The 17267-nt window shown below is 51.3% G+C and overlaps 1 protein-coding gene across 1 annotated transcript; it reads left to right on the forward strand.

Annotated features, from left to right (window-relative positions):
- The first annotated feature begins 4638 nt into the window (after window positions 1-4638).
- Window positions 4639-11722, forward strand: MRPL4 (mitochondrial ribosomal protein L4). The gene is made up of 9 exons (XM_041764442.1): window positions 4639-4792; window positions 4878-4944; window positions 5031-5181; window positions 7351-7402; window positions 8334-8451; window positions 9472-9578; window positions 9699-9808; window positions 9895-9971; window positions 10897-11722. Exons 1-9 carry the CDS (start codon window positions 4736-4738, stop codon window positions 11040-11042), a joined length of 885 nt encoding a protein of 294 aa, XP_041620376.1. The 5' UTR covers window positions 4639-4735; the 3' UTR covers window positions 11043-11722.
- Window positions 11723-17267: the final 5545 nt, after the last annotated feature.

A 17267-nucleotide genomic window follows, 5' to 3' on the forward strand; every position in this document is an offset into this window, starting at 1 on the left:
TTGAGCCTTGCAGTATGCAGGTCTCAAGGTTCTTACTGCCCTTTCATTAAGGCTCACTCACAATCCATACCCCAGTAGAGTACTCCCGTGCAAACCTCTTTCTCTACATCCCATTGGTTCAATTATTGTATACTGAGAACCTATTAGGTGCCTGGCACCTTTCTTTTCTCTTCTCTTCCTTCCTTCCTTCCTTCCTTCCTTCCTTCCTTCCTTCCTTCCTTCTTCCTTCCTTTTTTCCTTTCATATGAGCAGGGAGCCTGATGTGGGGCTCAATCCCAGGACCCCAGGACCATGACCTGAACTGAAGGCTGGCACCTTTCTTAGCAAGGAAGCTCAGCAAGAAATAAAGACCCCCTTCTCCAGGAGCTGACATTCTAATGAAAGAGACAGTCAAGAGTCAAGATAAATAAGAATGACATCATCTGTTAGAATGCGGTAAAAGCACCGGAAACAATGACTGGGAAGGCCTATGAAGGATGTACAGTAGGGAGGGAAGAGTGACTCTAGACCCAGTGCCACCCGGGAAGGTAACATTTGAGTAAAAACCTGAAGGAGGTGAGAAAGTGAGTCATGCAGATATTTAAAGGACAGAGGTCCAGGCAGAAGGGAAGCTCCAGTGCAAAGGCCCTCAGGCTAGCATGGGATTGACTAGCATGAGAAGACCAGTGTGGCTTAAACCACAGAGTGATAAAGGGGGAGGGTCGGAGGACATGAGGACAGGTCCTGCAAGGCTTTGCAGCCTGCAGTGAGGGCTTTGGCTTTTGTTTAAAGTGAAATGAGAGGTGTGGAGTGTTCTGAGCAAGGGAGGGATGTGATCTGACTCGGGTGTTTGCAGGCTCCTTCTGTGGAGGGAGAATGACTATGGGTGGCGGTGCGTGGTGGAGAACTTGTGTCTATATGAGTACAGCGTCATAGGGTAAAAAAAAAAATCCCTTTTTAGTACCTTATGTGCCCATGACATCAGGGGGGTAAAGACTTACGACTCAGGAGACAAAGGGACAGCTTTCTATTTCAGGATGATGAGCAAAGAAATCCACTCAAGAAACAGGTATTGAATCTCTACTGTGTTATAGCCACTATCCTGGGTGCTAGATCTACAGCAGGGAAGGAAACTGAGCAAAATTTCTGTCCTGGGCGAGTTTATATTCTAATGTGGGAGACAACAAAAAGCATTAAAAAACACAAAATTGGGATCCCTGGGTGGCGCAGCGGTTTGGCGCCTGCCTTTGGCCCAGGGCGCGATCCTGGAGACTCGGGATCGAATCCCACGTCGGGCTCCCGGTGCATGGAGCCTGCTTCTCCCTCTGCCTGTGTCTCTGCCTCTCTCTCTCTCTCTGTGACTATCATAAAAAAAAAAAAAAAAACAAAAAAAAACACAAAATTACATAGGATATTAGAAGATAAATACTGAGTACTGATGGGGAAAAAAAAAGTCTAAGGATCAGAAGGGCCAGGAGTGAGGATTGCAATTTTATTTTATTTTATTTTTTGAAACATTTTATTTATTTATTCATGAGAGACACAGAGAGAAAGAGAGGCAGAGACACAGGCAGAATGAGAAGCAGGCTCCATGCAGGGAGCCCAACGTGGGACTCGATACCAGGTCTCCAGGATCATGCCTTGGCCGAAGGCAGCACTAAACCACTGAGCCACCCAGGCTGCCCGGGATTGCAATTTTAAATAGGGTGGTCAAGACAGGCTTCTTGGAGGAGGTGCCATTTGAGCAAAGAACTGAAAACCATGAGAGAGAGAGCCATGTGGAGCTCTGGGAAAAGTATGTTCCAGGCAGAAAAAACAACAGTGCAAGTGCAAAGGCCCTGAGGTGGGTCAGCTTAAATGAATGAGATGCCATCAGGAAGGCCCAGCCATGTGCTTGCTTCAGCAGCACACACTAAAATTGAAATGATACAAAAATAAATTGTAAATAAATAAATAAATAAATAAATAAATAAATAAATAGAAACGATACAGAGATTAGTAGGAAGGCCCAGCCACACCTGACTCCTGCCGCTCTCTCTCCACTTCTGGCCTTTGCAACCCCATTCTTTCCATCTGGAACAGCTTTTCTTTTCTGGACAAACTCCTGATGGACCCTCAAAACCTGAACTCTCGGGGATCCCTGGGTGGTGCAGTGGTTTGGCGCCTGCCTTTGGCCCAGGGCGCGATCCTGGAGACCCGGGATCGAATCCCACGTCGGGCTCCTGGTGCATGGAGCCTGCTTCTCCCTCTGCCTGTGTCTCTGCCTCTCTTTCTCTCTGTATGACTATCATAAATAAATAAATAAATAAATAAATAAATAATAATAAATAAATTAAAAAAAAACCTGAACTCTCAGGTACAGCTTCAGGAAAGTCCCCTGTGAGGCCCCTGCCCCCAGGGGTTAAGAGTTCTTCCCCTGGATCCCTGGGTGGCGCAGCGGTTTAGCGCCTGCCTTTGGCCCAGGGCGCCATCCTGGAGACCAGGGATCAAGTCCCACGTCGGGCTCCCTGCATGGAGCCTGCTTCTCCTTCTGCCTGTGTCTCTGCCACTCTCTCTGTGTCTATGAATAAATAAATAAAATCTTAAAAAAAAATAAAATCATAAACTGGTTCTGGGAGGAGACACATAGCTGGTTGTGGTGGTAGCTTTTAGAGAATGGAACCAGGGAGGGGCAGAGTCAGAGACTACAGGAGACATTTAACTCCAGTTATACTTTTGTAGCTGTTGACATTTTCTTTACCTGGGTGTGTGAATTACCTATGCAAACATAAAATGAATAAATAGAATGCTACAACATAAAGGATTGAAAGACCTTTCTAAATTGCAAAGTGGGTGGAGTTTTAAATAGGCATCCACAATTATTCTAGCAGGGATAGAATACACAATCAAGTACATCGTAAATTTTTATTAATACTACGCAAAAATACATGTTATACATCAGATACGAACACAAAAAAAAGTGCCCACATCTTTAGTACAGTATTAATGTCCTTCAAGTTTCACCCCATCTCTGCTTTGGTTCTTGACTTTTTTTTTTAAAAATTTAATTAATTAATTTATTCATAAGAGACACACAAAGAGAGCCAGAGACAGAGACAGAGGGAAAAACAGGCTCCCCGTGGGGATGAGGGGCTTGATCCCAGGACCCCGGGATCATGACCTGGACAGAAGGCAGACACTCAACCACTGAGACACCCAGGTGTCCTTTTTGATTTGTTCTCTCTCTTTTTTTTTTTAATATTTTATTTTATTATTTATTCATGAAAGACAGAGAGAGAGAGAGAGAGAGAGAGAGGCAGAGACACAGGCAGAGGGCAGGCTCTATGCAGGGAGCCCGACATAGGACTCAATCCTGGGACCCCAGGACCACACCAGCGCCAAAGTCAGGCGCTCAACTGCTGAGCCACCCAGGGATCCCCCTTGAATTGTTCTAAAGCTAAAACTCACCCTCAATAAAAATAAAAATAGGGATCCCTGAGTGGCGCAGCGGTTTGGCGCCTGCCTTTGGCCCAGGGCGCGATCCTGGAGACCCAGGATCGAATCCCACGTCGGGCTCCCGGTGCATGGAGCCTGCTTCTCCCTCTGCCTGTGTCTCTGCCTCTCTGTCTCTCTCTGTGTGACTATCATGAATAAATAAATAAAAAATCTTAAAAAAAATAAAAATAAAAAATAATAATACCATTAAGTGTTCACTTTGTGCTATGCATGACTTCATCGCATTGAAGTCTCACGACCTCTCCATTTTCCAGATGAGGAAACTGAGGTTGGCTTCCAGACCACGATCTAGGTGGCTGAGCTCCTCCTGGTCCAGGCCAATGAATGGGGTGGGGGTGGGAGGGTTGTCAGGCTCCGGAGGCAGCGAAGGCTGCTATGGGTTCATGCCGCCCTCTGGAGGCCACGCGGGGAACGTGGCAAAGAAACAAAAAACGAATATTTGCACGTCAGTTGTAAGGATGCGCAACGAGGCAGGCGATCCAGGGTCTGCGGCCTCCCCAGCTTGCTCTGTCCTCGGAGAGCGGTCTAAGAGCGGACAGGACCGTGCCTCGGAGGTGGAGAAGACCCAGACCCCTCTGTGGTTCCAGGGGAACACGGCCGTCTGCTTTGGGGGATCTGAGACGCACGGTCCCACAGACTCGATCCTAAGGGTTTCCTGCGGGAGATGAGGCCCTCCACGTAAACACACACACAAAACCGCTTTATTGGAAACCGAAAAAACAACGCGGAGGGTTTAGGGGAGCCAGACGGGGGCGGGGGCGGGGCCTGGAGGGCGTGACCGCCACCCAAAGAGTAACCGCCCTAGTAAACTAGGGGGTCCTAGTTCCTTAGGTCCCGCCCCCGAACCGCCCCAGCCATAGGCGGGGCCACTTTCCACACTTAACGCTCATTGGCTGGACGAGGAGCGAAACCCTTCGGCAGGGAGGCCTTATTGGCTGAATTCCTGCACAGGCGCTTCGGGGGCGGGGCCCAAGAAACGCGGGGCCTACGCTAGGAGCGCGCCTTTTTGTTGCGAGGTCGCGTTTCCAGGTGCTGCTGAGGGTCCCTGCGGCCAGGCGTGAGGGTCGGGGGCTGGAGGTTGTTAGTCTTGGGCGGAGATGGAGGCACCCTGGGCCAGGCCCCGCCGTCTTCGATCTCGCACGCTCAGCTTTCCCGCGCCGATCCGAACGGGGTGGGCGGTGTCGCGGGCGTGACGTCATCGCTAGGCGACGCGCGCAGCCCGAGGCAGCCGTGACCTCTCCGCGTGGGGAGCTGCGCGACGATGCTGCGGCTAGTCCGGGCCGCGGCGCGGGCCTGGCGCCGGCCCACGGGCTGCCGGGTGAGGCCGGAGGCTGGGGACGGGGTCTGAGGACAAAGGTTGGCGGTTCCGGGGGTCGACGCTCACTCTCGGCCGCCGTTTACAGGGCTTGAACGCGGTGGCGGAAGAGGCGGTGCCGCAGGCGGCCGAGCCGGAGGCCGTAGGGAGCGCGGGTGAGGCTGCCGGGGTCGCCCTAGGAGGGACGGCGACCGGGAGCCCAGACGCGCGGCCCTGACCGACGACCTCCCAATCGCTTCAGGTCCCCAGGAGCCCGTGCTGCGCAGGTGCGAGCTCCCGGTACCGGCGCCCCGGCGTCCGGTGCAGGCCTGGGTGGAGTCCCTTCGGGGCTACGAGCAGGAGCGCGTGGGTCTGGCCGAGCTGCACCCCGAAGTTTTCTCCACAGCGCCCAGGTGAGTGGGAGTGAAATGGTGAACCGAGTGCCGGAGGGACGAGAAGCGGGGCTTCAGGGATCAGGATGACCTGGGCTTGAGCCTCAGTTTCTCCACCTGCCAAACGGGGATGATGGTTTTCCCTCCTGCAGAGTTGTGTGAGGTTGAGGTCCCCCAAGAGTTAAGGACGCAGAACTCTGGAGCCTGAGTGACTGAGTTCAAATCCTGCCTTCCCTCTTGTGTTCCAGTGTCCCCCGTTCTGTCAAACCTCAAGAGGTTGCTGTGATGGTGACATGAGTTAATTGTGGCACATGATTGGTTCTGTAGATATGTTGATTATGATTGCTGTTACCGGGTTTTGCAAAAATAAGCACTTACAATGGTTAAGCCCTTACTGAGTGCCTATCGTAGCCTATTTACGTTTTGGTTAAGTAGATCCTTATGGCAACCCTAGGATAGGATCCACGGTTGGGGAGGTGGGGTGTTTGTTTGTTTGTTTTGCTTTGCTTTGTAGATAAAGAAACTCCAAACAGGGCACCTGATTGGTTCAGCGGTTGAGCATCTGCCTTTGGCTCAGGTGGTGATCCCAGGGTCCTCGCATGTAGTCCTGCATTGGGCTCCCTGCATGGAGCCTGCTTCTCCCTGTGCCTGTGTCTCTGTCTCTCTCTGTGTGTCTCATGAATAAATAAATAAATCTTAAAAAAAAAAAAAAAAGAAAAGAAAAGAAACTGAGCACAGACAGGTTAAGGAATTTGCTCAAAGTCACACAGCTTCTAAGCTTTAGAGCCAGGATCTCAACCTTATGTGGGCCAACTCCTTGGGCTGGCTTATTGCTGGCTTGCCAAGGCGTATGATGCCCCTCAAGTGCATTGTATCTGGCACTTAATAAGTGCTGTTAGTTCATTACTATCACTACTCAGTAGCCCTTTCATTGGTCCCCTGCTTTTACAGAGTCTCAGTCTAGTGGAGTGACAAGAAATTAAGGACAGGATCCCTGGGTGGCTCAGCGGTTTAGCGCCGCCTTCAGCTCAGAGTGTGATCCTGGAGTCCCGGGATTGAGTCCCATGTCGGGCTCCCTGCATGGAGCCTGCTTCTCCCTCTGCCTGTGTCTCTGCCTCTCTCTGTGTCTCTCATGAATAAATAAATAAAATCTTTCAAAAAAAAAATTAAAGACAACATATAGAGTCCCAATCTAGTGCAGGATGACAAAATAAATTAAAAACAACATATTTTGTGTATTTGGTAAATACTTAAAAAGCATCTGCTATGTGCCAAATTCCATTCTAGGTGTTGGGACTACAGCAGTGAATGAGCACCAAGGTTGCTGATGTTGCTTATAGTCAAGAGCGAGGGTCTGCAAGCTTTTTCTGTAAAGGGCCAGATAGTAAATATTTCCGGCTTTGCAGGGTATAATGTAGCCATGGCAACTCCTCATCTCTGCTGATGTAGTGCAATAGCAGCTATAGACAGTTTGTAAGCAGAAGCATGGCTGTGTTCCAGTAAAACATATTTACAGATACAGGCAGCAGGCCAGATTTGGCCTACTAGCCATAGCAGTTTGCCAGCCCCTGGCAAGCTACCCTGGCAGTCATGTCCAACATAGCCACATAATGTGAATCACGTGTATAATTTAAATTTTGCTAGTAGCCACATTTAAAGAAAAATAGGAAGAAATAATCAATTTTATTTAAACTGATATATCTAAAATATTGTCATTTCAACATGTAACACTGGCCACATTTCAGTTGTTCAATAGCCATATGTGTGGCCAATGTCTACTGAATGGGATACTGCAGGGCTAGAGAAGCAAACCAGTCCATAAAGGAGGTGGCAATAAGTAAGTTGTAAGAATAGAAAGAGAATGAGATACTGTGAGAAGGAGGAAGAAGTGGCTGTCGTCTTAGCAAGGAGGCTCCTCTTGGAGATGTTGTTTGGGCTGAGAAGGAACCAGCCAGGGGAAGAGCATGTCGGGCAGAGGGAACGGTGAGCACAAAGGCACGGAGGCTGGACCCCATTTCACAGAATGGAAATGGAATGGGACTGGAGGTGGTATGAGATGGGGCAGCGAGGGGCAGGGGTAGATCACATAGGGCCCTGGAACAAGAATGGGGGAGCCCCTATTTTCATGTGGTGCGGTGGGAAGGGCTTTAACTGGAGGTAGGCCTTTCACGTCCTCTTCTTTCTCCATAGGTTGGATATCTTGCACCAGGTTGCCATCTGGCAGAGGAACTTTAAGAGAATTGTGAGTGCCCGAATTGGGTGACGTTGGTGGAAGGAGGCAGAGGGCTCCTCAGTTTGTCTTCCCTGGACTGCTAGCCTCAGGCCTTCTCTCTTCTGAACTATTCACTGATGGGTGATTTGCCAGGTGTTCATTAGGCATTGTGCTGTGGACAAGACAGGCAAGATCCCTGCCCTTCTTGAAGCTCAGAGTCTAGTTAGCTGAATGTGAATCAAGTAGTCATGCCTGTAAATATATGATGAGGGAAGTTGTGCCAGGAAAGGGGACAGTTATCCTCAGGTGTGTAGGAGGTGCTGACTTAGGTAAAGGGGACAGTGGCGTGAGGGTAGAGGTAATGGGAATAGCACATGCAAAGGTCCTGCAGCAGGGACGACAGGGAGCCAAGTGTGGCCACACAGATCAGCAGGAGCAGTGGTGAGTAGTTTGGATTTTTTGCCAAGTGCATTGAAGAAGCCAGTATCGGTCATGTCTCTTTTGCTTTCCATCTGCTTACCTCACGTCCAGGGAGTCCTCCCCCTGCTCACACCCTCCCTGGCTCACCATGGTGCTAGGAACGAAGTCTTCAGCCTGACATTGGAAGTCCCTCGTCACGTCCCCACCTGTCCCTGATTTTCTCCACTCTCCACACACGTTTCCCTATGCCACACCTTCCTTTCAGTCGCCACCATATTAAAATCACTCAAAAAACCTGAGTGCCTACTGTGTGCCAGGCAGCAGCGCCCCTGCCTTTCTGAGGCTGTGAGTGAACGAGGGAACTCTCGATTTCTTCAGCCTTCTCTCCCTCCCCAAGTGCTGTGTGCTTGTCCCGATGGAGCTCTAATCTCTGTGCCTCTTGTCAGGCTCCCCAGTGGCAAGGGTTCCCAGGCCTGGGGCCTTTCGGCCGTGACCATGTCTGCCTCGGGAACCTGACCGTCTCCTGCCTTTGCACCTGCAGAGCTACGCTAAGACCAAGACCAGGGCCGAGGTGCAGGGTGGAGGCCGGAAGCCTTGGCCACAAAAAGGCAGTGGGCGCTCTAGGCATGGCAGCATCCGTTCCCCCATCTGGCGAGGAGGTGAGTGGGGGGCGCCTGGGTGTTTAATCTCACATACACACCTACGTCTGTTGTGATGCCTCAGTCAGTCCCATTCCTTCTACTTGGGCAGGGGCAGCAGGACTCAAGCCCAGAGACCTCACTGCCCATGTGCGGGTCAGAAATCTGAGAGTTGTCTACTTTCCCAGCCCCCACCAGCCCTGGCCCTAGCCTGCACTCCCCCACCCCCACCCCTTTTTAAAAAATATTTCCTTTAGTTGAGAGAAGAGAGACAACAAGCAGGGGGAACGGCAGAGGGAGAGGAAGAAGCAGGCCACCTGCTGAGCTGGGAGCCCAATGCAGGGCTCAATCCCAGGACCCTGGGATCATGGCCTGAGCCGAAGGCAGATGCTTAACTGACTGAGCCCCCCAGGTGCCCTGGCCTCTCATCAGACTGTGGCCACAGCCCCTTTTGACCCTGACTCCTGTCTCAACTCTCCTGGACCAGACTTCCTGCTTTTCCTAAACCGCCCAGCTCCCCAGCCTTTTTGGGAAGTCTGAGCTCCTTACCTTGGCCTTCCAAGCAGTGGAGCCTACAGGCCACACCCCCCACCTGTTCCTCTACATCCTCTCTGACCAGACACCTCTCCCATTTGCCTGGCCGACTCTTTCCATCCTTAGGATGTGTTTGGCCTGTGCCTCTTCCAGGAAGCCCTCCCTGACCTCCTTTGGCTATGCTGCCCCCAAGAAGGCAGCCCTCATTCCCTGGTTCCTCTGTCTGAATACGAATGACATGAGGGCATCCATCTTGTTCTGTATTGCACCCCCAGGGCCCAGCAGAGGATGGACATAATAGGTAGATGGTCCTCAGGGTTTGACAGCTGAGAAAACAGGCTCAGTGAGGCAGTCATCTATTGCAGGTGATGCTGGACCTGAGGCCCTGTCCTCTTTGCTGATTCTGTTTGCCTGCCGGCAGCCTTTCTACACCAGCCACTGTGACAAATTTCTGACCTCTATGCCCAGCTGGGGTCTTTACCTGTTCACACATCTCTGTCTCTGCAGGAGGCATTGCCCATGGCCCCCGTGGTCCCACCAGCTACTACTATATGCTGCCCATGAAAGTGCGGGTGCAGGGCCTCAAGGTGGCGCTGACGGTCAAGCTGGCCCAGGTACAGCCCTGATCCCACCAGGAGCCGCTGGGGTCCTGGGGCCTGGGCTGTGGGGGCTGGAGAATTCAGGTGGCTCCCGGGAGCCCATCACGGGCTCAGACTGCCCTTTATTCCCAATAGGATGACCTGCACATTGTAGACTCCCTGGAGCTGCCAACCTCGGACCCCCAGTACCTGACAGAGCTGGCCCGCTACCGCCACTGGGGTGACTCCGTGCTCCTTGTGGACCTGTGAGGGTGCGGGGCAGAGTGGGGGTGGGGGTGCCGGGTGCGGGGCCCTGGCCTCTGCAGCATTCCCCTCCTGGCCTCGGTTTCAGAGCATACGAGGACATGCCTCAGAACGTCGTGGCGGCCACCGCCGGGCTCAAGACTTTCAACCTAATCCCGGCTGTCGGTGAGCAGAGGGCCCCGCTTCTCCCCAGGTCCCCAACAGCCCACGGGCCAGTTCCAGTTGTACACCTGCCACTCTGTGTCCTCTTCAACCCAGCCCTCAGCTTGGCCGAACAGGGCATTGGGAAATGCCATCCTTAAAAGCTTTGTGCGACCTCAGGTCTCGGTGCTGGGCACGGAGTGATTGCGCGGGCTGCCAACTATCCTCATCTGGCTCCTAGCTCAGACAGGCGGAGAGGTAGGGTCCCGTCTGGCTGGGCCCAGTCTCCGCCGTCACCACATTGATTCATCCCTGAGGCTCTCTCTCCAGACTGCGTGACTGGCTGCTTCTCTGACAGCTGCACCTGGGGTTCTCAGGGGCACCTTGTCCTATAAGTACTGGAATTCCACCAGTTGTACCCGGCAGCGCCCCCCTCTCCTTGGCGGCCCTGTCCCCGGGTTTCTGTTCTCTTCTGCAGCCTGTTGTCCCCACCACGGCCACCAGAGGGCGCCTGTAAGCCCGGGAGCCCCAGGGCTCCCTCTGCCCACAACCTGGGGGGGGTTCCCACTTCCCCCAAAGTACTTTCAAAGCCCAAGTACTCCTGAGGCCCACAAGATCCTGCACAACTTGCCCCATCCTCTACTTCTGGTGTGTCTGTCCCACTGGAGTGTGAGGTGGGAATCACAGCCGCAGCGCAGGGCAAAGCCAGGCTCGCAGGAGGCTCTCCATCTGAGGCTGACTGGAGGGTAGTCGCTTGCCCAGGGTCTTGCCGTCAGTGAGCAGCTGAGCCCAGGTTTGAACCTAGCCTGCAAGATCCGGGACCCCATGCCAGGCCCTGTGTCTCTATAGGAGGGGAATGTGGGGAGGGGTTTGCTCCCTCCAGGAGGAAAGGGGGCTCCAGATGTGGTAGGCAGCCCAGCCTGAACTGCTTCTCTACCCCTACCCCCAGGCCTGAATGTGTACAGCATGCTCAAACACCAGACCCTGGTTCTGACCCTGCAGACCTTGGCCTTCCTGGAGGAGAAGCTGCTCTGGCATGACTCGCGCTACACACCCCTCTACCCCTTCCGCCTACCCTACTGCGACTTCCCCTGAACCCGGATCCTGTGCACTCTGGGGCCCATCAGGCACCCTCTTCCTGGACCACTCCATGCCAGGTGCCTGCTCTGAGCCAGCCCAAGCCCCTGGCAAGCTTGGGAACCATGTGCCTACGCAACCCACTCATCCCAACAGGAAGCGAATTCCACAACACACAGTGGCCAGGCAGGCATCACTACCAGGAAGGGGCAACGCAGCAAGAAAGCTGGACTGAACTCTGGCCCCAATTTTCTCTTTAATTTTGAAGACAGATTTTATTTTTTAATCAAGGAAGAGAAACAGAACAGCTCATTACCATTTTGTAAATACTTCTACTTGGCAAGTCTGGCTCTTTCCTCAGTGCTAGGTGCTTCTGGGTACCTCTCTCAAGGGGCAACCTCAGGGCTGTTTATAGCAATGACCCCACCATCAGCTTTCCCAGGATGAGTCCAACTCCAGTAGTGTGCAGAGGAGTGTGGGCACTGCTGTCCCTAGGAACCCATTCCCAAGCCCTGTCACTGAGAATTCACCTCCCTGATGGTGTCTCGGGTGCTCTTGATTATGGTCCTTCAGGCCAAGCAGTGGGTTTGATTCTACAAATAGGAAGTGTAAGCCTGGGCCTTCACCATAATGATTTCCCCTAAGCAGAGTCTGAAGCTACGTCAATACACGGGGAAATAAACACATTTGCAAAAGCACCTACCTGGATATCCTCATTCCTTTTTTTTTTTTTTTTTTTTAAGATTATGGGATTCCTGGGTGGCGCAGTGGTTTGGCGCCTGCCTTTGGCCCGGGGCGCGATCCTGGAGACCCGGGATCAAATCCCACGTCGGGCTCCCTGTATGGAGCCTGCTTCTCCCTTTGCCTGTGTCTCTGCCTCTGTCTCTCTCTGTGTGACTATCATGAGTAAATAGATAAAATCTTTAAAAAAAAAAAGATTATTTATTTATTCATGAGAGACAGAGAGGGAGAGGCAGAGACACAGGCAGAGGGAGAAGCAGGCTCCATACAGGGAGCCTGATGTGGGACTCCATCCCCAGTCTCCAGGATCAGGCTCTGGGCTGAAGGCGGTGCTAAACCACTGAGCCACCCAGGCTGCACGGGTATCCTCATTCTTAAGTCTGCTGATGTTTGCTCACCATGTTCATTTTTTTCAGTAATAGTCATAACTCAGATTATAATGCAGTCAGTTTCCTTAAAGTCCTCCAGACCTGACATCTGCATGTGTAGGCCCAGCCAGACCAGGCAACCACAGTGACCACCCATGGCTAGGCTGCCCCTTCCTTGACAGAAACATCTCTGGAATGCGTCTCCAGGGAGTGCCTTCAGAGCTTGCAGCACATTCTTTGAAAATCCTCACAGATATCCTTAAAGCACCAGATTCAACTAAGTAAAAAAGCCATTTGGAGCCAGTAGTAAGAAGGGGAGCAGAGGGTGGGTAGGAAATGGGGCTGGGGCTGAAGCCAAATGTCCCGGTCTCGCTGTGCCTCTCACTGGCCCCACGGACACGAGTGAGACCCAGCTGTTCTGACAGCGCCCACACCAGTCTAGGTTTGGCTCCAAGTACGGCTGCTTAGTGGTCCACTTCACGGCGGATGGGAAACCAAGCCCAACACCGCCCTCCCCGCCAGACTCCAAAGAAATGTGTCAGAACCTGCTCCACCGTCCTGGAAACCCTCAGCCAGACTGAGGACGCAAAAAAGCATTAGGAAAAAAATGATCAGAGGGCACCTGGAGGGCTCAGTTGGTTGAGCATCTGACTCAGTTTTGGCTCAGGTCGTGATCTCAAGGTCATGGGGTTGAGCCCCCCCCCCAGCTCTGCGCTCAGCGGGGAGGCTGCTGGAGACTCCCCCTCCTGCTTCTCCCCCCATTCGGGCTCTCTCTGTCTCTCTCAAATCTTTAGGGCATCTGGGTGGCTCAGTGGGTTAAGCATCTGCCTTTGGCTCCAGTCATGATCCCGGGGTCCTGGGATCAAGCACCCCTGCTCAGCGGGGAGCCTGCTTCTCTCTCTCCCTCTGCCCCTCCCCCCGCTCATGCACACGGCTCTCTCCATCTCTCTCACACACACACACACACACAAAAATCTTAAAAAGAAAAAGATAAAAATAAGTCTTAAGAAAAGATCTGGGACGCCTGGGTGGCTCAGCAGTTGAGCATCTGTCTTCAGCTCAGGGCGTGATCCCGGAGTCCCGGAATCAAGTCCCACATTGGGCTCCCTGCATGGAGCCTGCTTCTCCCTCTGCCTGTGTCTCTGCCTCTCTCTGTCTCTCACGAATAAATAATTTTTTTTTTAAGATCTGATAACTAGAATGTGCTTCCAAATAATCAGGAGGCAGTGTGTGTATAGTTTCCTAGGGCTGCCCTAACCGAGTACCACTGGCTGGGGCGCTGAAAGAACAGAAATGCATGGTCTCACGGTTCAAGAAGCTAGAAATCCGAGATCAAGGTGTCGGCAGAGTTGGTTCCTTCTGAGGCTCTGACGGAGACGTCCCATCCCTCTCCCCTGGCTTCTGGTGGTTTGCTGGCAATCCTTGGCATTACTTGGCTCGTAATCACCCCAACGTCTGCCCTCACCTTCGAATGGCAATGTTCCTGGGTATGTGTCTGTGTCCAGATTTCCCCTTTTTATAAGGACACGGGTCATATTGGGTTAGCCCTTGCCCGGATAACCTCATCTTACTCATTTACAACTACTAGGGTTAGCACTTTTTTTTTTTTTTTTTCTTGCTGGGAAGGGCAACAGTTGATCCCATGACGCAGTGTAAGGTGAGATCTGGAAAAAGATCAGCTGTGAGAGGGGCACCTGGGGCGCTTGGCTGGTTAAGTGTCTGCCTTTGACTCAGGTCCTGATCTTAGGGTCCTGGGATCGAGTCCCACATCAGGCTCCCTGCTGATCAGGGAGTCTGCTTCTCCCTCTGACTCTACTGCTCACTCATACTCCCTTTCTCTCTCTCTCTCTCTCTCAAATAAATAGATAAAATCTTAAAAAAAAAAATCAGCCATCAGACCTGTGGAAGCTGGCACATGTGGCTTCATCATGTATCCTCTGCTATTGTCTGTGTTTGAAATTCTCTATAATAAACCTTATTTTTTTATGTTTTTTAAAATTTTATTAAAATCTTAATAGGACTGGGATCAGACTCCCAGAGAACAGGGCGGGGTGGGGGGTGGGGCGCGAGAGGCAGGTGGCTCTGATGGTGGAGCCAGGGTGTCTGTTTCTTGGTGGTCAGCATGGAGGCCCCCTGGGTGGAGCTGAGACAAGAGTCCCAACCCAGACCAATGATGCCCCCACTCTGGCAAAGGGGTCTCTAGGAAAGAAAGCCTCAGTCCCCCACATACCCCCCAAATCCACCAGGGATGCCACTCAAACGCACTGCCGGGCCATCCAAGAGGGCAAAGCCACCAGCCCAGGAAGAACTGCCCTGTCCCCCATCCCCTCCTTCCTGCACGTGGGCAGGAGGGACCCAAAGGCTAGTGAGATGGGGCGAGGCAGACAGAAGGGTCAAGCAGAGGGACCAGGCCCTTCTTCCTCACTGAGGCCTCCAGCCAGGCAGGGTCTGACCCAGGGCTTTCATCCAACATCAAGTCAAGGTCAGAGATCTGAGTGTGATACTGACTCTGGCTGAGTCCTGCAGGCTGAGTCCTGCGCGGAATTCTCAGCAAGGGGCGGGGCAAGATTCCACCACAGAATAAAGGGGATGGAAGGAGACGCAGACTCGCAGACTCGTGTTTCGCCTGGCACGTAAACAACCTGGATTGCTGCTTTACCCACCCCTCCCCTGCAGGGTTGCTAGGATGAACTGTGATGTCAGGATGAACCAGATCTGTAGGAAGCATGTATTTCTGCCTGGGAAATTTGAGGGGGGTATTCTCAGAGCTGGGTCCTGAGAAACAGGACAAATAGTGAAGACGACGATTCCTGCCTGCCCTCGCTCTGCGCTTGCCAAGCCCCGCACACCCACTATGTTAGTGGAATCTCACACCCAGCCTTGGAGGTGTGTGTCACCATCCCATTCTACAGCTGAGGCCATTAAGACGCCACCTGGGAGAAGTGTCTGGCTCATGGCCGGGGCTCTCAGCATCCTTGACACCTGCTGTCCCACGCACACACACACTCCCCAGCTGCCAATGCTGCAGGACCATCCTGGGCTCGTCTGCTAGACAGATCAGAAGGACTGGGAAACCACAATGGCATAACACCCACTAGGATGGCAATAACAGGAATAATAATAAAACAGAAAATTGGTATTGACAAGGATGTGGAGATATTGGAAGTCTTGAATGTTGGCGCATTGCTGGTGAGAATGTCAAAAGGTACAGCTGCTGTTCCTCCAAAACAGCCCACTTTTCCTTCGAAAGTTCCACCTGGAATTACCATATGACCTAGAAATTGCACTTCTGAGTGTATTCCCAAAAGAACTGAAAAAAATGTTCATGCCAAAGCTTGGACGTGAATGCACAGAGCAAGATGATTCACGACAGCCAAAAAGAGAGGAACAACCCAGATGTCCATCAACTGATGGACGGATCAACAAAATGTCATATCTACATGCAATGGATTAGTATCCTTCTATTAAAAAAAAATGAGGCATGCCAAAAATAATTGAAAACAGGGACTGGAGCAGATATTTGTATGCCAGTGTTCATGGCGGCATTATTCACCATAGCCAAAAGGTGGCAAATGACTCACATGACCGTCAGTCGATGAATGGATCAACAAAATGTGACATACCATTGCAGTGGAATATTATTTGGCCATAAAAAGGAAAAAGTACTGAGAGTTGCTACAACATGGATGAACCTTTATGCTAAACATTTTGAACATTATGCTAAGGGAAAGAAGCCAGACACAAAAGGCCAGAGTGTGGGATTCCACTTACAGGAAATGTCCAGAACATGCAAAGCCATGAAGACAGTTTATCAGTGGTTGCCAGGGCCCAAGGGGGTTGGAGGGGGATACCAGGTTTTTGGGGAGGGTGATGGAAATATTCCAGAATCGAATAGCGGTGATGGTTGAGCAAGATTGTGAATATACTAGAAAAATGTAAAAAGGCAAAAATGTAAATTTTACATTACGTGAATTTGTGTCAATTAAATATATATATATATATATATATATATATATATATATATAAATGTAAACTGGCATAGCCACTTTGGAAACCAGTATTGTGGTTCCTCAAAAAATTAAAAATGGTACCACCCTATGATAAAGCAATTTTACCTCTGGATATTTATTTATTTATTTATTTTAAAAAGATTATTTATTTATTTATTCATGAGACACAGAGAGAGACAGGCAAAGACAGAGGCAAAGGGAGAAGCAGGCTCCATGCAGGGAGCCCGATGTGGGACTTGATCCCAGGACCAAAGGATCATGCCCTGAGCCGAAGGCAGATGCTCAACCACTGAGCCACCCGGGCTGCCCTATTTATTTATTTTAAAGGTTATTTATTTATTTATTCACAAGAGACACACAGAGAAAGGCAGAGACACAGGGAGAGGGTGAAGCAGGCTCCCTGCGGGGAGCCCAATGCAGAACTTGATCCCAGGACCCCAGGACCACACCCTGAGCCAAAGGCAGATGCTCAACCACTGAGCCACCCAGGTGGCCCAACCTCTGGATATTTATCTGAAGGAAACAAAGTCAGTATCTTGAAAAGGCGTCTACACCTCCATGGTACCGCAGCATTATTTACAATACTCAAGACAGAGAAACAACCTAACTGTCCATTAGTGGAATGGATATATGTACACACAATGGAATGCCATTTGGCCATTAAAAGAAAAAAAAAGGTAAGTTTGGGACACCTGTGTGGCTCAGTTGATTAAGCATTTGATTCTTTTTAAGATTTTATTTATTTATTCATGAGAGACACAGAGAGAGAGAGGCAGAGATACAGGCAGAGGGAGCAGCAGGCTCCATCCAGGGAGCTCAATGGGACACTTGATCCCCGGATTCCAGGATCATGACTTGAGCCAAAGGGAGATGTTCAACCACTGAGCCACCCAGGCATCCTAGCATTCGACTCTTGGTTTCAGCTCCAGTCTCGATCTCACCGTTTTGAGTTCAAGCTCCGTGTTGGTCTCCACACTAGGTGTGGAGCCTACTTAAAAAAATAAATAAATAAAATAACTAAAAAAGGGACTCCTGGGTGGCTCAGGAGTTGAGCGTCTGCCTTTGCTCCCAGTGTGATTCCGGGGTTCCGGGATCGAGTCCCGCATCGGGCTCCCTGCATGGAG

Source organism: Vulpes lagopus, chromosome 7 (genome assembly GCF_018345385.1).
Source record: "Vulpes lagopus strain Blue_001 chromosome 7, ASM1834538v1, whole genome shotgun sequence".
Lineage (NCBI taxonomy): Eukaryota > Metazoa > Chordata > Mammalia > Carnivora > Canidae > Vulpes > Vulpes lagopus.